Raw genomic sequence first — 23,205 nt, 5'->3', positions numbered from 1 at the left:
GACATAGAAGCATGGAATAGACTGACAAATTTCAGAGGAAAGGCTGGGGTGGGAGGCTGGGGGGAGTGATTAACTAGGTAACTTATATGCATAGTTCATGGACCCAGACAATAGAGTGGTGAAGGCCTAGGAGAGGTGCTTGTTAAGTGGAGAGAGTTAATGGGGAAAACAACAACAAACAAAGGGGACATTTGTAATACTTTCAACAATAAAGTTTAAAAAAACCCACAAAAAGCATTGTTTTGGAAGAAATAGAGAAAGCTCTAAGGAGCCACACCACAAAGTAAGCTCCAGAACCAGACTGTTTTGTATGAGAATTATTCCAAATCTTCAAAGTCCAGATAGTTACAATGCTCTTTAAATTGTTTTACAGCATAGAAAAATGAAGAGAAATTTTCTTATGGCCTGGTTATTTATAAATATTTACTAGAGACCCGGTGCACAAAATTCGTGCACAGGAGGGCAGGGCAGGGTATATGTGTTCCTCAGCCCTGCCTGCATCCTCTCCAATCTGGGACATCCCTCTCACAATCAAGGATTGCTGGCTCCCAACCGCTCGCCTGCCTGCCTGCCTGATTGCCCCTAACTGCTTCTGCCTGCCAGCCTGATCACCCCCTAACCACTACCCTGCCAGCCTGATCAATGCTTAACTGCTCCCCTGCCAACCTGGTTGCCCCTAATTGCACTTCCCTGCCAGCCTGATCACCCCTAACTTCTCTCTCTTGCCTGCCTGGTCGCCCCTAATTGCCTTCCCCTGCTAGCCTGGTCACCCCCAACTGCCCTCCCCTGCAGGCCTAGTCACCCCCAACTGCCTTCCCCTGCCAGCCTGATCGTCTACAACTGCCCTCCCCTGCTGGCCTGATCGCCCACAACTGCCCTCCCTTGCCAGCCTGATCACCCACAACTGCTCTCCCCTGCCACGACCCATCTCCTCTGCTGGGACCCACACCCTCTGTGCGAGGCAGTGGAGACACTGGGATCGGCTTCCTCTGTACCCCATGGAGCCGTGGGACCCCCAGGCCTCACCACACAGATGGCCCCTGGAGTGCCTCCTCTGTGCACGCAGCTATCTTGTGACAGGTGTGATGACAACCTAGGCTATTATTAGTATAGATGAAAGGGATTTTTTTCCTCAGGAAACACACAAAACTCTTGGAAACCTTCTTGGTTACACAAATTTCTATCAGCAAATAATGAATGAATCCAAAGAGAATGTGGTCTTTGATGGACAGAGGGGTTAAGAATGTGGTCCAAACTTTCAGGAGAAATGACTAGAGAGATGTCGTAGGTTTTAGACCAAGACAAACTACAAAATCATCTTCAACATTCACCAAAAAGTGAAATTTATTCCTGTGCTCTTAGAAGTATTCGTGATATTTTGTAAAGAAAAACAGACTCCCATTTTGCACAAATATGAGAGAATATAAAAGTTTTATTATAGTAACAATAGCAAACAATTCAAGTGGATGGGGGAAGCAGTGTGGGGATGACCCATCTGGCAGTAAGTAATCAAGGTGTGGGGTGATGGACGTGCACCAGCAACAGTGAGTTTCACACAAAAAAGGAGAGAACTAGTTATTCAGCAAAGTGGTTACATTGAAGTTGGTCAGAAACTCTCTACAGAAACATCTGAATAACTGAACATTGCTCTGTTAGCTGTTGAATCTGTCTTTTGCTCTTCCTATTGTTTCACTTAGTTGAATTCTGAGAGATCTGTTTTCCAGACAAATTTTTGTTCTTCATTGGGCAGGGATAATTTCATTTCTCTGTACAAATTCAATTCAACAAATTTATCTAGAAAGTATTCCATAAGCATCTCCATCTATAGATTACTTAACAAAAAGAATTGATTTCTCTATCCACATAGGTAAAATGATCATTGTGTTCCAAAAGGTAAAAACAAGAAGTAGAAGCCACAGGCAGACATTATGTGCCAATCTAAAAAGGATCTAGAGGAGAAAATGTTTCTAAGGGATAATAGAGAAAGCTTAGGGTCATCCTTCAGTCCCCCGCATTCCTTTTCTCTGCATGTCTGAAGAAAGAGAGCATCCATACTTTCTGTTTTGGAGTTTTACAAAGTGAGAATGTGTCCCTCCCCTGTTAAATCAGTCAAAAGTCTAGTAATTGCCAAGAGTGAAATTTACTACACCCCCTAGTCCTGAAAGCCTGAGGACAGAAAGCTCTTACTTTGGGGAAAGTTACATGGGAAAGGGGCACCTGAAAATATGTAGGAAATATAGACAGATTTTCAATAATCTTCATCTTCCTGGAACAGAAATGAGAAAACAAAGGAAGCAATATCGAATATTCTGAAGATTAAGGTAAGTATCCCTTCCTGATTCTCAACTTCACTTCTAGCATTTTGTTGCCTAAAGGAATAGTAATTCTCCTTTTCTTCAAATGTCGTCTTCATTTCTACCTGTCTCTTTTCCCGCTCCAGTTCATCTTCTAGCTTTCTGATTTTCTCTTCATACTCCTCTATTAACTGCCTTTTTTCTCTCTCCCACTCAACTCTGCATTGTTCTTGTATCACTTGGATCTGTTTCTGAATCTCCACCTCAGCCCTTTGGTATATCTTGTTAGTGTAGAATCCTCCCTGGTTCTCCCTCACTATGCGCTGGACCAGGTTCAGCAGCTGTGCCCTCTGAGCCTCCTGCTCAGCGCCTGTCGCCTTATTGTTGAACTCACAGTGATGATCCTTGAACTGCTCCATCAGATCCTGAATGCCTTCTGGAGCTCCCTTTAAGTAATCATGGAACTCCATGCCATTCAAGTCATCTTTCCGGGTGAATAAGAGAATCATGTATCTCCTAGCTTTGGGTCCAAACATTGACAGCATCTTCTCCACAGCCTTTTGTTCTTCCTTTGTGTACCGGCCCAGTGGGACCACCAGGAGCACAGCATGAGGCCCAGGGGAGGTCAGAAGGACACATTTAGCAATCTCCCTTTGCGTGTCAGCATCCCGTACCTCAGTGTCGAAAATGCCAGGCGTGTCCACGACGACAATTTCTCTCCCATTCCAGGTGCTGCTCCCTTTCTCACAGACCTTGGTGACGGATTTTGCTCCAATGGTGGAATGAAATGCTTTCTTTCCAAGTATGCTGTTCCCTGTGGCACTTTTGCCTGCTCCAGTCTTACCCACTAAGACAAGTCTCAATTGTGAATCTCTGGGGTCTTCGTTTCGAAGCCCTGGCACATCAAGAAAAAAAGCCCAGTGTTAGGACTTACCTTCAAAATTTAATCCTCCAAGTCCCCCACCATAGATGCCCTTCTCTATTGCCCACTAGTGTCCTGTCAATGAGTGATCTCTGCACTCACAGGAGGTCTATCAGACCCCTGGGTCTGACCTCTCTCCTACAGGACTTGGGAAATGCTGGACACTTTTCAGTAGTCCCTTGGGCTGCTCACTCTGATCTTTGGAGGCTAAGTGCCATGAAAGGAGGGTGTAAAATGGTCAAATGAGAACTCTGAGCCACTGCTGGTAGCTGTTCCTCATTAGATAATGTGGGAAGTAACACAAAATTTGACTTTGGGACATCACAGTGGAAGATCTCCTCCCCCAAAATTATATTCAAAATGGAATTTTTCTTCTTCCCATTAAGAAGGGTGATTCAAGATGGAATTTTTCTTCTTCCTATCAAGCCTTCTTAAAGGTGATTCAAGCCTTCTTGCAGGGGAGAAATGTGTGCATGTACAGAAAAACAAAGTGTTCCTTTACATTTCGTGTATGCAGCCATCTTATCAGGGATTATCATTCCCAGGAGTACTAAATGCTTTACATTTAAACTTACCACTTTAGCATAGAAATCTAGTAACATTTTTCTATTTAAATTAATGTTTTGCAAAGTTATAGCAGAAATTTTAATAGTACTCAGGAGTTACTATAAAAGCCCATGATTCATAAATAATAATAATAATACTAAAAACTCATAAAGAGTAGCATCAGTATAGTTATACTGTGTTAATGCTCCTTAGTTAGGCATATCTATTTATTTGGACACTTAAAACTTGATAACAGAACAATATATAGAGCATATCAACTGAAAGATTTTTTCAAAATAACTGTATCTTAAGTGGAATACAAATTCATCTATATAGCTCTTTCCACATTCCTATTCAGTAACTCTGCTTATCGCTTTAAATTAATATTTTGACAAGTTATCTGTTTTTGTTCATCAGTTTATGTTGTTCATATAATGGCAGAAAGTTTTAACAATGCTCAGGAGTTACTATAAAATCCCTTGATTCATAAATAATAATAATACTAAAAACTCATACAAAATAGCATCAGTATAGTAATGTGTCTGTCCATAAAGTTAAAGAATTCAGGATTTGTTAACTACAGACCAAGACCATGGAAGACAAATGACAACCACATCTGAGAACCTGTTTCTCCCTGAAGGAAGACCCTGTCAGCACAGCCCTTGAATAAGACTAATTCCTGCAGGGAATATTATAACCACCAATCTCTTCTTTGAGTCAATGCATACATCATCACACTGACAATATTGCAAACATGATTACAAACTCCATTTTATTTTTTCAGAGATATCATCACCATTCACCTACTTCCTCAGACCAAAAATCTAGGGATATCCTTGAGTCTTCTCTTCCCCTTGCTTTCCATAACCCATTCATTGGCAAGTTCTCCTGGCTCCATCCATCAATCTCCATTTTTCTCCATTTTGAAGACCATCATACTAGCTCAAATTAACATCACCAATCATGTCTCAGCAGTCCCCTAAGTTGTCTCTTATTTTCATTGTGCCCTCTTCAGTCTATTCTGTAAATTGGAATAATTTTTTAAAATATCAAACAAAAGAAAGATTTTGCAGAGCTCCTCCCCCCACCCCCCTGTTCTGGCCTCCCCAAATCATCACTTATTCCCCAGATCCACACATATTTTGTTGAAGCTGTTGCTAATCCAGTGATTGGCACAACCATCTCTAAGACAGAGTTTCTGACATATGAAAAGCAGAATTCTAAAATTAGAAAAGTAAATATCCAGAAGCTGAGAACACTGGCTACAGGATGGCTAAGATTAAGGGAAAATGTGGGTTGGAGTTCAGATTATTATTTAGTTAGCATTACAGTGGAGATTCCATTCTAAGGATATCCTGGGTCATTAGTTGAACATTCAGAAAGAAGCAGGAAAATCATGGGAAGTGAAAAAGAAAAATAAAACCACCAAAGGCCAGCTCTAACACTACAACAATTTGCCAATGTTGACAGCATCTGGTAATCTATGTGATAATTTGCAGCTGTGATCATTAATTCTTCCCATATATGTAAACATGTCTCTTTGGGATGTAGCTCTTAAGCTCCTCCCACAAGGTGATGAGTCTATTTCTTCACCTATGGCATCTGGTGGGTCCTGTGACTTACTCTGGACAATAGGGCAGTAGAAGCATGATGCAAGTACACTCCAAAAGTGCTGATGCCCTGTGGCTTTCTGTCTCCTTCTGCTCTTCAGAACCTTGCACCTGCTTTAAGAAGAGGCCCATGGACTTGCCTGCTTGATGGTGAGGGACACAAGGCCCAGTTATCCCTCTCACCCTAGCCTACCCAAGAGCCTGCAAACTACCAGACATGTTCATGTGTCTTTCAAATTCAAATTTATCTAGTTTCTGTATCTTAATAGTGTCATACTAAGCAAAATAAGTTTGATGAAAAAAGGATAAGAACTATATGATTTCATTCATATATGGAACATAAAAGAGAAAGCCACAAGCAAAACAATAAAACAAACAAACTGATAGTCACAGGAGACAGTATGATGGCAGGTTGAAGATGGTAAAGGATGTCAAATAATGGTGAAGGAAGGAGACAAAGATTTAGGTGGTCAGTACAAATGCAATATGCAGATGACACATCATAGAATTGTAAACCTGAAACATATAATGTTATTAACCTATGTCACCCCAATAAATTTAATCTAAAAAAGGAAAAAAAGGCCCAGCTGGTGTGGCTCAGTGGTTGAGTCTTGACCTATGAACCAGGAGGTCAGGGTTCAATTCCCATTCAGAATACATGCCTGGTTTGCAGGGTCTATCCCCAGGGGGGTGGGGCAGTCAATCAATGATTCTCACACATCATTGATATTTCTATCTCGCTCTCCCTCTCCCATACTTTCTGAAATCAATAAAAATATTTTTAAATTTTAAAAAAAGATTATACAGTTTTGTACCAAACCACCGGCTTACCACTGGTGTATGAGTGAGTCTGGCTGAGATAAGCCCAGTTGGCCCAGACCCAAGAACTGCCCAGCTGACTTAGCAAATTGAGAGCCAAAGAAATGGTTGACGTTTTAGACTACTAAATTACGGTGTGGTTTCACAGTCCAGTATAAGTTCAATTGATATCATTGATGTCTGTAGAAAAGAAAGTAAAATAAAGGTTAAGTGAGAAACTGAGTGAGCCAGTCTGTTGATTTTTTTGGTAACAGTGAAGCCACCAGGAGCAGGGAAATTAGGGATGTGAATGAATCAACTCCTCTTATTTTCTTCCTTCCCAGTCCTCAGGCCTGGGGAGTCTGAGAAACCTCTCACCATGGCTGGTCCTGGGTTCACTGAAGTTCAAAGGCGAAAGGTACAATTGATTTGCCATCATAGGTAGAATTCCTAAAGATAAGAAATAGAACTCATTTTAGAGAAATGGAGAGTAACTGGAAACCAAAACCACCTGCAGACAACAGTTTATTATTTTCCATAAACTTGCTACTTGATTTAACCTTCCTTATTTCCCAACACATCTCCTCAACTTCCCGTTGTCAGTTTCTTTTTCTCTACACAAACATATTCAGCAATTATTGCTTTGAATGCTGTTTGTAAGTACTCTATATCCTGGACCCTGGACTTTAATATTCCATTAAACTTCTCCATTGCCAAGTTCATGGGCAACTTAAACAGAACTCAGCCAAAAGGTAAGCCTTGACCTCCTCTGGCTCCTACATACCAGCCTGATCACATAAATGATCCTGTCCCCATTGTAGTGATGGCATCAACATTAAGCAGGTGGCTCCTGTAGAATCTTGGGTTATCTACATCTCCTCTTTCTTCACCTGCTCATCAGTCCAAAACCTATGCCTATGGATTCTACCTCCAGAACATGCAAAAATTATCCATTCTCCCCACCTTTATGTTAATCCAAGCCACTGTTATTTGTTTGTCTTGTAACAGGATCCTAAGCAATCATCTCATCATCAATATCTTTTATCCTCTATAATCAGATGCTTTTTTAAAACTAAAATTTGATTATTTTTCTCCAACATCTCTCCCCGCAACACCATCACCAACAACAATACAGCTCTCCTGGGGTCCACTTGTTATTTGCTCTAATCATACGCTCCCTCCCCCCGGGGATCCTATAGAACACATACCAAAATATAAAGTTGTTTGCTCTTTTTACTCTGCCCCTTTAGGCTGTAAGTGTGTGATGATGGTAGCACTATCTGTCTTGTATTTTCCTTATTACCTGGGACAAGCACAATAGTAGAAAATGAGTGATTCTCAATAAATATTTGTCAAATAAATTTATCACAAATTCCTCTGATTCTTGTTTCCTCTCTGATCTTTTGGTCCAGTCTACATCTATGAAAAATATTATTCTTTCTTTATTCATCAATGCTTAGTGTCATAGAAGCATGGTATTACATTTTAAATATTTTGTCTCCTTATTACCTACAAATGTTTGATAATAGTCAAAGCCATTTTAATGATTCATATTGAAGTAGGCTTTGATTAGGACAGGTTGAAAATGCTAGTTGTTAAGGACAGGCTAATTCAATAAAAAGCCATAAAATACACACTTGAAAAACTATGAGGAAGACAGACACTACTTTTGAAAGAAAAGTTATGTTTTTATTCCTTAAGGACAATGAATAGAACGCAGCTTCTTATAAACTGAGAAGATAAATCACAGAATTTTTACACATAAGCTTTTCTACAAAGATGATGTTGTTGATGGGTGCTCATGGTGGAAAAACATCAAGGTTTGCTTTTTACACTTCCCAGTTCTCTTCACTGACCAGCTGCCCTCAGAGCTAATTCTTCCTGCTCACCCAACTCTACCTCTTAAGTTTATTTATAAATTCTATACATGGTGAAAGAAATACTTCACTTATACAAATATCCTAATCAGCTATTCCTGAAAGAGGTACTCATTTGTAGGGCTCATATTTTAAAACAGATTATAGCCTAAAATCAGGAGAGACAGAAATCAGAAAGCAACAAAAAATCTATACTGAAAACAAGTTTGCTGGAAGTTTTGGGTATAAACCCAGGGGAGAGGTCCCCTCTCCACCAAATACCATATTTCCATGATTCTTCCCCAATACACATATGCAAGCACCCATATTCTTTTACCTGGAAAATCTGGGTTCTGCTTCCTTCTCTAACTTTGAAGGCAATGCTGAGTGAGGATATTGAGGAAGAGGAGGAAAGAGAAAGTGAGGGGAGGAGCTGCATAAATATGCCATGTAGGAGACCTGCCCACTTTTCCAGCTAAAAGTACTTTCTGCCTTTGTTGACCTGCCTCTGGGCTCAGAGCTGGTGAAGGCCAGGCTTGGTGCACAGCTTTACTCCTTCCATACACACACCCAGGCCCAGCAGAGTCAGCCACAAACTGTGGATTTCTTTTAGCTCCAAACAGGTAGCTCAGGGTTGGTCACAGGCAGTACCTGACATTCATCTGCACAGGAGTCCCTCCCCAAAGGTCCCAGGATAGACAAACCTGTTATCAGACCTCAGACCACAGCAGAGCATGACCCAATTAGCTGCACAAACAATACGCCCAAAGGAGAACTCGGCAGGCACCAGACATTGCTGGGGCAAATTCTGCCTCCTGTGGTCAGCCTCCTCACAGTAGCTGTAGTCCAAGATTCATCCTCATAATCAGTTAACTTAAAGGTCAACCACACCCATGGATGGGCCAAGAGCGAAGAAGACTCAACCACAACAGGAGACCTCACATATTCCACACAAGGAACATTCCTACACTATGGAGGTGACCAGGGAAACTGTGCCACCGAGCCCCATAATACACCTACTATGTAAGGGCACCCTACCAAGCCTGGGAAACATGGCAGATATACCTAATACACAGACACAAATGCAGAGAGGCAGCAAAACAGGGGACAAAGAAACATACACCACAAGAAAGAACAGCAGAAATCCCCATAGAAAGAACTAAATGAAATGAAGGCAGTCTACCATATACAGAGTTCAAAACAATGGTTTTAAGGATGCTCAAGTAACTTTGTGAGAATACCAACAAAGAGACATCTAGAATGAAAAAGGACATAGAAACCATAAAAATGAACTAGTCAGAGATGAAGAATAAATATCTGAAATGAATAATTAAGTAGAAGGAATCTACTTAATTAGGTGAAACAGAGGCACATTAGGTGAAGCAGAGGCTCCATCGGCCATTTAGAAGACAGGGTAGCAGAAAACTCCCAATCAGAGAAACAAAAAGAAAAATAAATAAATTGAGAAGCCCTTTCCCTGGCCTGTTTCACTCAGTGGGTACAGCGCCAGCCTTCAGACAGAAGGTTTGCAGATTCAATTCCTGGCCAAGGGCATGTGCATCAGTTGCAGGTTCAATCCCAGGCCCTAGTCTTGATGTGTGCAGAATGCAGCCTCCCTCTTCTCTCTCTCTCTCTCTCTCCCTTTCTTCCACTCTCTCTAAAAATCAATGGAAAAATATCCTCAGTGAGACTTAACAACAACAACAACAAAGATGAAGAGGAAAATTGTTTAAATACAGAAAAGGAATTTCACCAATTCAACCGGAACCTATGTTTAAAGAATTTCATAAAATTGGAATTAATAGATATTTCTATTACATAGTCATATAAAACTATAAATTTTAAATGTCATCACTTTTTCCTGCAGGTGAGATAGAGTGGGTTATATAATTAAGAAGTGCATTATAAACTATAAAATGTGGATTATAAAGTTCATTTAGATGACAAAAAAGTTATTTGGCACCATCAAAAAAAAAAAAAAATAACGAGGGAGGACTAGCTCTACCAGAAGGCAAGCATCATAGTTTCTATGATGAAAGAAGTGTGATATTGCTGAATATATAGAAAGAACAGTGAAGTGAAAACAAAATTCAATAGAGGAATTCAATAAAAATATTTTTAAAATTAAAAAAAGATTATGTATCTTTCACTTATATTCAATCTATTCATTTATATTCAATTCAATCCCATTATGTTAGAGAAACAATACAGCAGCCTCTCACTTCAAAGGGGAAAACTATGGACTAATAATGAGGAGGCTAAAAGGGCTGATTCTAATGTAGCCCTGATATTTGGGGCTGGTGATCTGAGTCCAGGCCAGTAAGCTTGGTGTACATTCCTGATGACCTATGATTAAGTCACTACCTCTTTCTCAGATACTGGTCTTGCAGAACCAGTTACAGAGGCCATTGGAATGTGGACAGTGCTCTGGCCAGAGGGACGGTTATTAATGCTGATGCCAGGCCAGACCATCAGATATGGCCTGGAGACCCCCAATACCTGGAGGCCTTCTTGCAAGGCCCGAGAAAAGAACTGGAAGCATAATCCATGCTTGTGGGACAAAGATCACAGGGAGGGAGATGTAAGGGAGGACCCCATGCATGTTCTTTCACTCAGATTTGGAAGGCTGTTCCCTGAGTCTGCTGGCGTTATTAAACAGTGTCCCTCCAACTTCCTCAGAAGCGTCCTTGGTTTTCTTGGTCTTCTGCAACAGCTGGTTCCCTGACCGAGAAACCAACAGAGCTTGGCATTTTTTTGCCTTCGGTGAGGGGACAGGGCTTGGGGCCTGGGGGCGCGGGACAGGCCTCCGGAAGGCGCACCCTGCTGATTTTAGCAGAATTGAACCGGGGCACTCCTGGCACTCCCGGACCTCAGCCCAGGACCCGGCCGGCATCTGGAGAAAGTGGACGGACACTTCTGGACCTGTCGACAGAATCTGTAAGGTAGGGGCCCCATCAATTCAGCCCACTCCAGTGAGTGGAAGGGGGAGCTTGATCACCTCCCCGGAAGTCATAGGACTTAATCAGGAATCAGGAATTGGGTGGACTGTGTTTTTAAACTCTGAGTGAATGTCTGGTGAAAGTGTGTGAGTGTGGAGGGAGAGGGCCTGCCCTCTCTTATCCTTTGTGTGGCTCCACGACCTTGGTTATGGAGTCCGATTGGGCCCCAACCTGCGGTTCCGCGATTTGTCATATGGCATAACGGTGACTCACCCCGACGTGGAGGTGACCAGGCCCAGGATTTATATGGGTGCACCTTAGCTAAGACAAATCTAAGCACCCAAGGGATGCGGCCAGGCGGGCATCTGAGTGAGGATCTGTGAAAACAGGTCACCCCCTCCCTTGTCTGTCTCGTGCCACCGATCATCATGGGGTCGGGACAAAGTAAACCCACTGTTCTCAACTGTATGTTGAAAAATTTTGAAAAGGGTTTCAGTGGAGACTATGGTATTAAAATGAACCCCAGAACACTGAAGAAATTATGTGAAGTAGAATGGCCAGCCTTCGGGGTCGGCTGGCCCTCGGAAGGCTCCTTAGATAAGGGGCTGGTCAGGGGGGTGTGGAATGTAGTCACAGGAGATCCTCGACACCCAGATCAGTTTCCCTACATAGACAGCTGGTTAGAAATTGCTCACACCTTGCCGCCTTGGGTCCGGTTCTGCATGTGTAACAAGGGACAGAGTAAAGTTTTAATAGCAGTAGTGAAGAGGCAGGCAGGGCAGGTGCAGGCTAAGGAGAGGCAGGCAAGAGAGGAGAAAGCAGATGAGAAGCAGGAAGGAGAAAAGAAAATGCAAAGAAGGGCCAATATAATAGCAGCAGCTTTTAGAGGCTCACGCTCCCAGACAGATCAGAAAGGGAAGCAAGAATACAGACCAGGGGGAAAAGGAAGACCGAGCCTGAGATAAGACCAGTGTGCCTATTGTAAGGAGACAAGACACTGGAAGAATGAATGTCCCAAACGACAAAGTAAGAAAACTGAACCCCCCTTTTCCACCCAGTCGCTATCAGCCAGAGCCACCTGAAGCAGATCTCATTGGGCTAGCAATGGCTGATTCTGACTAGGACAGACCGGGCTCTTCTCAGCTATGCCCACACAAGCCCATGGTCAGAATGAAAATTGGGTGCCAGACTGTGGACTTTATGGTTGATACAGGAGCTGAGTACTCAGTAGCCACACAAAAAATAGCACCTCTCTCAGGAAAGGAAGTCAGCATTATTGGAGCTACTGGGGATCAGACTCGTAGACCATTCTGCCGCCCTCGCTGATGCCAAGTTGGTGGTCATCAAGTAATTCATGAATTCTTGTACTTGCCCGACTGCCCGGTGCCTCTAATGGGTAGAGACCTTTTAGCCAAAATGGGTGCAGAAATCGCTTTTGCTCCAAATGGCTCAGCACAGCTTCGTATAAGTGAGGAGACCTCCCCAATGATCCTGTCTCTAGCAGTGCGAAGGGAGGAAGAATGGAGACTTTATGCCCCCCAGTCAAAGGCCTCACCATTAGAACCGGAATTAGAAAAAGAATTCCCACTGGTCTGGGCTGAAGGAAATCCTCCAGGCCTGGCTAAGGACCGCCCCAGTGCTGATTGACTGAAAGCCTGGGGCACAGCCTGTTAAAATCTGCCAATATCCAATTCCAAGAGAAGTATGCCTAGGAATCCAGGTCCACTTAGACGGGCTGCTTCAGTGGGGACTTGTTAAACGATGCAGTTCTCCATGGAACACACCACTCCTGCCTGTCAAAAAGCCTGGGACTAATGACTACCGCCCTGTCCAGGATCTACGGGCTGTTAATGAGTTCTAACTCAGGAGTTTGGACCCTGGAAAAGACCAGTAGCCTATCTCTCCAAGTAGATTGACCCAGTAGCCTCTGGGTGGCCCCCATGTCTCAGGGCCCTTGCAGCCACTGCATTGTTAGTCAAGGAAGTAGATAAGCTTACCTTAGGGCAAAACTTAAATGTCAAAGGGGGCAGCACTGGCTGACTCATGCTCCATTGACTCAATATGAAGCAGTAAGAACTCTCAATCCTGCCACCTTTCTACCTGTTGCTGAGAGGGCCCCTGAACATGATTGCCTGGAAGTCCTAGAGGAGGTTTACTCCAGCCAGCCAGATCTAACGGATAGGCCCCTACCAAACCTGGACTTGGTATTGTTCACAGATTGCAGCAGCTTCTTAGATGAAGAAAAAAGATGAGCCGGATATGCATTAGTATCAAACTTTGAGACAATCGAGGCACAGGCCCTGCCTGAAGGATGGTCAGCACAGAGGGCAGAACTTTGGGCCCTTGCCAGAGCCTTAGAGCTCAGTTAGGATAAGCGTGCCAACATCTACACAGACTCGCGCTATGCCTTTGCTACCCTGCATATCCATGGGGCCATGTATAAGGAAAGGGGGCTCTTGACGGCCGGAGGAAAAGGAATAAAAAAAACAGAATGAGATTTTAAAGTTACTAGAAGCAGTCTGGGAGCCCAAGGAAATAGCCGTCATCCATTGTAAAGGTCACCAGAAAGGGAAAGACTCAGTGTCAGAAGGAAACCAACGTGCTGATGCCGCAGCCAAGCTGGCTGCTAAAGATCAGGTGGCACCGTCACGGATCATGTTGGCCCCCGAATTACCTGAACCTCCAAAGTACACTCCTCAGGAAGAGGAATGGGCCCAGCAAGAAGGGAGCAAGAGAACGAAGGAAGGCTGGTGGATACTCCCAGATCATAGGATCTATGTCCCAGAACAGTTAGCCCATAAGGTAGTCCTCCAGCAAAATGAACTCACTCATTTAGGGAAGATTGCCCTAGAGGCTTTGTTAGGCAGGTACTACCTAATTGCCCATCTTCCCTCCTTGTGTGCCTCAGTCTCTCAACGTTGCCTCCTCTGTGCTCAGAACAATGCCAAATAGGGTCCTGTGGGACCAATAGGAGTTCAGCTCTGTGGGCAAGCTCCTTTTAAGGACTTAGAAGTAGGTTTTACAGAAATAGGGCCTAGCAGAGGGAATAAATACCTGCTAGTTTTTGTTTGCACCTTTTCAGGCTGGGTCAAGGCATATCCCATTCACACTGAAAAGGCAAGGGAAGTCACTAAGGCATTGCTGAAGGATATAATTCCGTGGTATGGAATGCCTCTGTCCATAGGGTCTGATAATGGTCCAGCCTTTGTAGCAGAAATAGTACAACAGGTAGCTAAGGCTTTAGGAATTAAATGGAACCTACATACAGCCTACAGGCCTCAGAGTTCAGGGAAAGTAGAACACATGAACCGGACTCTAAAGCAGAATATGGCTAAGCTATGCCAAGAGACAACCTTACCCTGGACAGATATCTTGCCTCTTGTACTTCTGAGGGTACCCTGTGCCCCAAGGCCAGGGTAGGTTTCTCTCCCTTTGAAATTCTATATGGTAGACCCCCTCCCTTAATTCGGCCAAAGGGAGATTTGGGGGAAATAGGGAACTTAGAAATCCAGAAACAACTACAAGGACTTGGAAAAACTGTCTTTGAGGTACACAGATGGGTTACTGACCGACTACCCATCTCTTTAGGAACAGCAGTACATCCTTATAAACCTGGAGACAAGGTTTGGGTAAAGGACTGAAAAAAGGAGCCCCTCACACCTATCTGGAAGGGACCCTATCCAGTCATATTAACCACCCCCACAGCTCTTAAGGTTGCAGGACTGAATACCTGGATCAACCACTCCTGGGTAAAGGCAGCCCACCAGCCAAGTGATGCCCAGCCTGAGTGGAAAGTGACCTCTGACCAGAAACACCCTCTGAGGATCACTCTCAAGAAGACAGCGGATCTGGCCTATCAACCTGCTCCAAGGAATTTAGAAACGCCCTGCTGAATTCTCCCTGCCACTAATCTTTCTTTCTTATCTCCTCCTAAAGGTAATATGCTCTGGTATTTCTGGATAATCATTGGTTTTATCTTTCTAATAATTCTAATTTTGTCTTTTTATGAGTGCCGCCGGAACCCGAGACTAGTACCAGGAGGGGAACTCATCTGTTCTTGCTGGAACACAGAAGCACCATAAAATTACTGTTTCCCACACAGCAAGGAAACAAATGCCTCATCATGGATTGCTGGATTGCACCTTGTCATGCTATCCCTGGCTACATCTGCCTTGCAGAAATAACCATAATACTGCCCTTTGTCCTAGCGGTTCACTGTTTTGGACCCCACTGAACAGAAATAGAGGGAATAACATGTTCCCACTAATAATATTAGCTAGCACATACTTGCCTCCCATAGGAACCACTGCCATGTGTCTTTGCTTAGAAACTCACTACCCAAATATGCTAGACCGGGTAGCCTATGGGAAAGCTCCATCAAGCCAGATTTTTGCTAGCTATACTTATCAGCCTGCGGCATGTTATGACTCCACTACCAAATGCACGTGGGGGGGAGGGGGGAATTGTATTGGATGGAAAAAAATGATAGGACCTGTCACGGCCAATGTGCAGCTAATTAATGTTGCTCCTATTTGTTTCAGCAGTACCCAAGGCCAACATCCAACAGGTTGCCACCCAGATGACCTATGCAACTCTATCCTAAAGGCTGAAACCACCTACCCCTGGTGCTCCTCTGCAAGAACATTCTACGTATGTGGAACCGCTGCTTGCCTCTGCCTGCCTGCAAACTGGATGGGAATGCCTTTAAACTTCAGAATTCCTTACAATCCTTCACGGGATGCTAACCCCTTTTTCATTGTCCCTTTTCAGCTGGAAGTAGTTAAGAGTGTTCGTCACCCATGTTCACCATAACATCCCGTAGTTGTTGTACCACAAGGCTAAGAGAAGCTTGTGGGACAAGCGGCAGGGGGAGAGGGGAAATGAGGAGGCAAAAAGGGCTAATTCCAATGTAGCCCTGATATTTGGGGCTAGTGATCTGAATCCAGGCCAGTAAGCTCAGTGTACATTCCTGATAACCTATAATTAAGTCACTACCTCTTTCCCAGACACTGGTCTTACAGAACCGGTTACAGAGGCCATTGGACTGTGGACAGTACACTGCCCAGAAGGAGGGCTCCTAACTCTGACGCCAGGCCAGACCACCAGATATGGCCTGGAGACCCCCAACACCTGGGGGCCTTCTTGCAAGGCCCGAGAAAAGGACCGGAAGCATGATCCATGCTTGTGGGACAAAGAGCACAGGGAAGGAGATATAAGGGAGGGCCCCATGTGTGTTCCTTCACTCAGATTTGGAAGGTTGTTCCCTGAGTCCGCTGGCGTTATTAAACAGTGTCCCTCCAACTTCCTCAAAAGCGTCCTTGGTTTTCTTGGTCTTCTGCAACAAGGTGATGCTAACACATTGCACTGTTCTCACAATGCTTGGTGGCTTTTTTTGTTTTGTTTTGTTTTGTTACTTAGCTTACAGGAAAGTAGCAAATGTTTAAAAACAATCAGTTGCTTTTGTCCCTCCAACTGGGAAAGGCATGAAATGAAGAAAGCATTCTTTTATGGAACAGAGAGGGGAACATTATTTTATTTCATTTTATTTTTTTTGGAATCTAAGTAGGCCAACTTTCTGGAAAAAGTACTCATGTCAGTCCTTGAAGGATTCATGTCCCAGACCCAACATTCCCCTGGGAAGGTGCACTGTACTTTTCCTCTTGGCCACTGGATACCTATGTGACACACAGAGTGCCGGGCACTGGAAATTCTCAGTACTTCCAACAAGCCACTGCCATTTACAGCAAGGCAATTTCTTTCTCTGTTCTAGCAAGTTTGTGATCAGTCCCCTGAGCAGTTGGTAGAGAGAAGAGGGTGACATGGCCAAAGAGAAGGAATCAACAATGAGGACAAATTCAAGAAAAACTCACTTCCTGCTCAGTGTTTAATCAAATGTTTTTCCTGGCTGGCTCTGAGATTCTTGTCTCCCAGTGATCACCATTCTGTATCCCAGTAGATTTAAACAGAAACTGGCACAACCACTGGCATCAATTGGCATAAATGTTTCATTCAGATGAGGCATAATATTGTGTCATTTATCTTGGTGTTAGAAAAGGCAAGTATGTCACATACAGCTATACCTAAGATGAGGTTGTATTTACTTATTCAGTTTTAAATATTATACAGTTATGAAACATAATTTTAAGTGAAGAAATACACAGAGTTATAAAACAAAAACCTACAATTTGCAATGAACAAATGTAAATATTTTGGCATTTTTACTGAAGCTATTCTGTTTGATTAAAAAGCTAACACATTACACATAGAATTTCATTTATGTTTTTTTGACTCCCCAGTCTCTTTCACCCACCCTGTGCCCTTCAGAGGCAACCAATATTCTGAGGTTTTTATGTATCATTTCATATATGTACTTATAGTTATATATATATATATACACCTTTATCTATAGGTTATGTCTAATACTGTTTTTGCATTTTAAACTTTTACATAAATGACATTACTTGTGTAACATTTTATCCAATCTGCATGCCCCCCACTGGGGATCAAGCCCACAACACTGGGCATGTGTCCTTGACTGGAATTGAATCCAGGACCCTTCATCATTTGAGCCAAACCAGATAGGGCCAGTTACTTTTTTAATATATGTTTTTATTGATTTGAAAGAGAGAGGGAGGGAGGGGAGAGAGAGAGAGAGAGAGAGAGAATGGGGAAGAAAGAGAGAGAGAGAGATAAAATGATGTGAGAGAGAAACATTGATTGACTGTCTACCAAACATGCCCCAACCAGAGATTGAACCCAGGAATTGACTAGGAATTGAAACTTTGACCTACAAACTGAGCCACTTTATTAACAAACATTTGAGCTGTCTCAAAATACATGCTTGCTGCAAAATAATCCCCACTTACTACATATTTCTGTGCAACAATTGACCTGGGATAGACAGCTCCCACCTGACAAGATATTGTCAGTGTGACTCAGGAGCACCGTGCAAATCCTCACTGACACCAGCCTTGTGTGAGAAGTCCCCAAATCTGCACTTGCACTTGGCGGTGTTCCACTTTAAATATATTTTATCACCCTTATGGGCATACATAAGGATGTCTTCATCCATTATCATTTGCATTTTACTGATTACCACTGAATTAAAAAAGGGTGTTTGTAGTATGTTTGCTATTCAGATTGCTTCTGTTATATAGAAATAATGCTTGCATGTTTTTCTATCCACTTAGTGATTTTTTGGGGGCCTCCTTAGGAAAACCACCCATTTTCACATCATCAGATGTGAAACTTCCTTCTTTCCTTTCCTCCTTTCTTTTACCCTTTCCTCCCCCTTCTACCCTCCCCACTTAAGCCCAGAGAAGAGCCTCTCCTCACCACCCTCTCTTATACCCTGTCCTTGACTCTGGGAAATTATACTCTGGCTGTTGCTAAACCTGCTCCAATTCTATGACACCTTTTCTACTTTAAATGACCTTTTGTGAGGTTTGGAAACCTCAGAAAATATGTTTGAATCAATCTTTGCCAAAGATGATGACAGTAGTGACCATGTAGATAGTGTACTTCATCATTGTAATAACCCTTTGTGTGGCCACTTATAACTTTCTATGTTCTTTCCTGTCCATTATTTATTCTTCTCCTAAATTAATATAGGTTTAAAATTTTGATTAAAACATTAGGAAACTGAGCAACAAATGACCCTCCCAAGGTCACACAATTGTCTTAGAACGAAAACTGAAAAGCAGCTCCTTTTGCCAGCCAATTCTCCTTGTTCCACAGGAGGGAAGAAGATTAATCCAAATAAGTCCACAGCCTCTTGGACCCCACATACAATGTGGCTATTCTATGGTCAGGACATAACTGAGGCTGACAGGCTGGAAGACTGCCCTGAAACCAACAGAGACAATTGTACCGTGAAATCCTGAGTGCATGCTTTTCCAAGATTATTCAAAGAGAAAACTGCAGGGGGCAGGAGCTGCTCTGAATTGAAGCATTTCAGTGTGAACCAATCTGGTGTTTCACTGACTTGATTATCTGTGTGACCCAAATGGATCAGGGTGCCTGACACAGAAAGTCCATCAAACTCAGGTAACATTAGCCATGATGCAGGGTAGTAGTTCTCCTGGACCGTCTTCCGAATGTGTCAGGTGGCAGGGGAGACGTCTGTCCACAGGGGAATGGGCTTTTAGGCAGAAATTATCAAATAACAAAGTGTCCTGAGAGAGTGACAAAGGATGTTGATGAAGATGCTAAAATGAGTCACAGACAAAATATTAACAGGACAGAATAAAGCCTAGGAAAAGACTGGAGGAAGCATGGCAGACCTGCAGGAATGGAGTGCAGGCCAATCTCAGAGCAGGCAAAGGTGTCAGCGTAGGCAAGAATGGGAGGATCAAGAAAGGAGGGAGATTCCTTCTCTAAAAGGAAAATTCTACTCATCGTCTCCAAAATGGGGCCAGGTAGTGGCAGGCAGTGTGCAAGCTGAAGTTGTAACAGCATTGGCAGGACAATAGGGGGTCTAGTTCAGACAGGGGGTTGAAGGAAATGAATATAACTGTACTTTGATTTTATAATGATTTTAAAATTACAAGAGCCTGATTTTTATCATGATGATACCTTATTGTATCAAACCATGAGAAAGCAGGCTCCCTCCTGCTGTTTTAGAAAAATCAAACTATTTCCTGTCTGCCTTGTTCCTAAGTGTCTCCTTCACTCATCTGCCACAGTCCCCATATTTCCTGGCATTACAGTCCCCGTTTTCTAGTTTAGTTCTTGCGATTTCTGGATACTTCTCTCACATAAGGTTCAGCATACAGTGGGATTGTCCTTGTGCCTGAACATGAGTCTGTTCTCCATGCAGCCGAGCCCTATGTCGTGTCAGAGGAAAGGTGTGAGCTATTGGGGGAGAAAAGAGTGGTTTCAAGAAGGACAAGGTCATGAGACAATGTGTACTCAGGGGTCTCCTGTGGAACAGGTGCGCAGTGGGGCGAGGTTAAGAAATTAAGAGAGACAAACTGAGAAGCATACCCATCCCTCCCCCCAAGCCTAACCCTAAAACCTGGGGAGGCTCAGTTTTCTCATACATTAAGTGGGATGAGAATATTCCCGCAGCTGCGTGAAACCCTGTGAGACTCCAAAAGATCAAATGGGCTAAGCAATAGGCAATTGGCTGGAAAGCCTGAAGCGCTGTGGAATGTGCTGGGCTGTGGGCTCAAGGCAAGTGGTTCCCAGGCCTGTTTCCCCCACTGCACACCCAGTGTTGCCCCCAGCGCACCATCACAGTCCCCTTTCACCCATGGGTGAGCCCAGAAGTAGGATAACCTGTGTGAGGTCACACCAGCAGTGAGTGGCTCTGACTAGGTTGTGGGATCTCAGACTCCCAGGGTGGTGGGACCCTCCCCCGCCTCCTCTTACCTGGTGGGGCACAGCAGGCCAGTGCTGGGCGGCCTGGGGAAGTATGAGCTCTTGCAGGCAGTGGGCTCAGAGGAAGCAGGCAGATGCAGTTAAACTGGAGTGGTCAGGAGGCCGACTGATCCAGGACACAGTTGCTGTGAATGAAGAAAGGGGTGTGGCCCCTGCAGACAGGAGCAGGTCCTCCGGGTGGGTGGAAATTGCTGTAGACAAGACCCAGCGACCAGCAAGCCCTGTGCTTCTCCACTTATGGGATGCTTCCTGTCAGAGTGGGCCAGCTGCCAGGCACCTCCCATTTCCTGTTTGTGACTTGTTAAAATAAGCAATATGTGAAGGAAGAGGCTGTGCAGGCAGTGACGGGACCCCCTCCCCCATCAGAAACAGCTCCTGTGACAAGAAAGTTCCCATGGGGCACCCCTTCCCCAACACCCTCCTCAGCACCCATTCCCAGGGGCACCTGCCTAACCCTACTCCCCATGGCCCTTCTCCAGGCTCTGCTTCTAGCATATTCCTGCTCAGTAGGGACAGACAGGCACTGCTGGTCCACAGAGGGCCTGGAAGACCAACTTTAAGGACATGACTTTGATGGGCTCCCCAGCCGCAGGTGCTGGCTGCCCCCTCTCTGCCATCAGACAGAGCAGCCTGTGGGACTCATAAGGACTGGAGCCTTATGTATGGGCAACCAGGAGCAGGGCTGTCATTGCTCTATTCATCAACTGACTGCACATTTAAGGCTGGAGCAGTGAACACAGAACAATTACCTTGCAAAGCGAGATGGAGAACACAATATGGGCTTAGGCTCCCACATTCTGTTGATCAATTCCAATAGTTTTATTTGGTATATTTGCAAATCAAAGAAGCTCTTCTTATGGGTGCTGTTTTATACTGACCATTAAATAGGAAATTGATTTATAGTATCAAACCACTGGTTTACATAAGTGAGGTCAGAGGGCCTAAACTTGAACTTAGGGGGAAGAAGTCCTCAGCCTGAAAGAACACTTTACTAGATGGAATGGTGGATTGCAGCTGTTTTATAATAAGAAGATGCTGGTGCTAGAAAGTTCAGGCAATGGTCAGAAGTCCGTAACTCATTTTCCACACATTTGCTGATCCCATTTTACCTGCCAGGCACTGTGTTATCTAATGTTATCTAAAAGATGAAAATGTCAGAATAAAAGTATCTGAAAAAGAAAATCACTAAAGAAATGCTTTTGACCACGAGGAGAAACTGTTAAACCTCTCTAAGGATATATGCTTCAAATTATTGAGAGCACATTGTGAGAATCAGATGGGGGATGTCATATGACATTTAGTCCCTCTCTTTGTAGTTTATGTAAACACCTGCTATCATCATTATAACATTTTCACAGTAATAATCATCTAGCACCCAAACTTGACTCTTTTTCTCAAGACAGCTGACAAACAACTGGGAATTTTATGCCACTCTTTGTGCCATTGCCGTCCACTGATGGCAGCTGAGAACGTTTTATCAGTAAGCAAATGCCAAAATATTGGAAAACTCAACAATTTAAACAGACAGGAACCATAGTCATCTTTGTATTATCAAGTGTACTAAAAAGACATGAGCTCTCCAGAGCTAAAGTTCTGGTACACTTAGTCCTGTAACTTTTGATTATTTAGAGAGATGTTTAAAATTTTATTTTGCTAAGATGTTTCTTCACAATAGAATTTGATCTCTGAGGCCCATGTACATTTTTAGACCTAACACAGAATCTTAGTCATGTGATACCAGAGCAGGGACATTTAGTGTGGTACAGTTCAAAATATTCTTGGGATTCTATTAATTAAACAAGACCATGTTCACTCTTAACTCCATCAGAAAAATGTCTTAATTTAAAAAATATCAAATATTTTAAACTATGCTATTTCTTTTTGGAATTGATCAAAACAGTTTATGTTGTTTTAGTATAATGATGTAACCATAGTCTCAAAGAATTAAGTAATGATATTCAAGGACATATCTATCTATATAATCTATATAAGAGAGGAATATGCAAATTAGCTGGGACACCATAATGTCACAACCAAACAGCAGGGACCTGAGGCTGCTTGGTGCTTGGCCAGGGCGAGGGACCTCATGCCATGCCCCCCACCCCATGGGGCTTGACAGGGGACCTCAGGCTGTGCCCCTCTGTTGGAGACTGGGTGTAAGCTGACACGGTCCTTGCACCTGAAGGGGCTAGCAAGGCTTGGCCCTCTACCCACACAGTTTTCCCAGTCTTGTTTGGATGGCGGTTATCATTAGGATGAGAGCAACCTTTCATGGCTTGCCAAGAAATCTGTAACTGTTTACTGAAATTTGGTGTACCGAGAATTTTTCCTTCGGCTCTGTCTCTTGTTTAAAGATTAAGAGGAACAAAGAGTACATCCCTCTTCATAGACTTCCTATTCAAGTGTTTGTGTATAAAAGGCATTGCACAGTTAATAAAGCAGCTGCAGTCTCTCAATGACTTGCAGACTCCTCCCGATCCCGCTGTCCTGTCTTTCTTTCTTTTCTCAATTCCCACCTCCCCGCATCAGCCGGGTTCAACCTGTCAGGCTGGCCCTGACACCCCTCGCCTGGTGAGGCTTGAGGGGGACCTCAGGTCGTGATCCCCGTCCTCAGTGGAGGAGGGGCCATCCACCCTACTACTCTAGGAACCAGACTGATAGAAACTCCAAGGTCACAGCTGACCCCATTGGTCTCTATACAGGATCTCTGTCCATTCAAAGGCAGAATAATATTTTGGGACACTCATGGAAGAGTAGGCTGGGACAGTAAAAAATACCCATCATATTCCCTGCAAGTGAAATAGCACCAACCCCACCTAAAACCCTGTTAGAAACAGACCCTTGAGTGATTAAGATTGA

General features: G+C 43.6%; 1 protein-coding gene across 1 annotated transcript; it reads right to left on the bottom strand.

The window, feature by feature from the left end:
- Positions 1-1,414: 1,414 nt before the first annotated feature.
- On the bottom strand, positions 1,415-20,514 carry LOC129151448 (GTPase IMAP family member 4-like). The gene is made up of 3 exons (XM_054726418.1): positions 20,338-20,514; positions 6,549-6,620; positions 1,415-3,189 (listed from the first exon to the last, which is right to left on the bottom strand). Exons 2-3 carry the CDS (start codon positions 6,607-6,609, stop codon positions 2,249-2,251), a joined length of 1,002 nt encoding a protein of 333 aa, XP_054582393.1. The 5' UTR covers positions 6,610-6,620; positions 20,338-20,514; the 3' UTR covers positions 1,415-2,248.
- Between the last annotated feature and the right edge of the window lie 2,691 nt (positions 20,515-23,205).

The sequence above is a fragment of the Eptesicus fuscus genome, chromosome 14 (assembly GCF_027574615.1).
Source record: "Eptesicus fuscus isolate TK198812 chromosome 14, DD_ASM_mEF_20220401, whole genome shotgun sequence".
NCBI lineage: Eukaryota > Metazoa > Chordata > Mammalia > Chiroptera > Vespertilionidae > Eptesicus > Eptesicus fuscus.
Note: the sequence above shows the minus strand (reverse complement) of the source record. Positions and strands in the feature narration are given on the sequence as shown.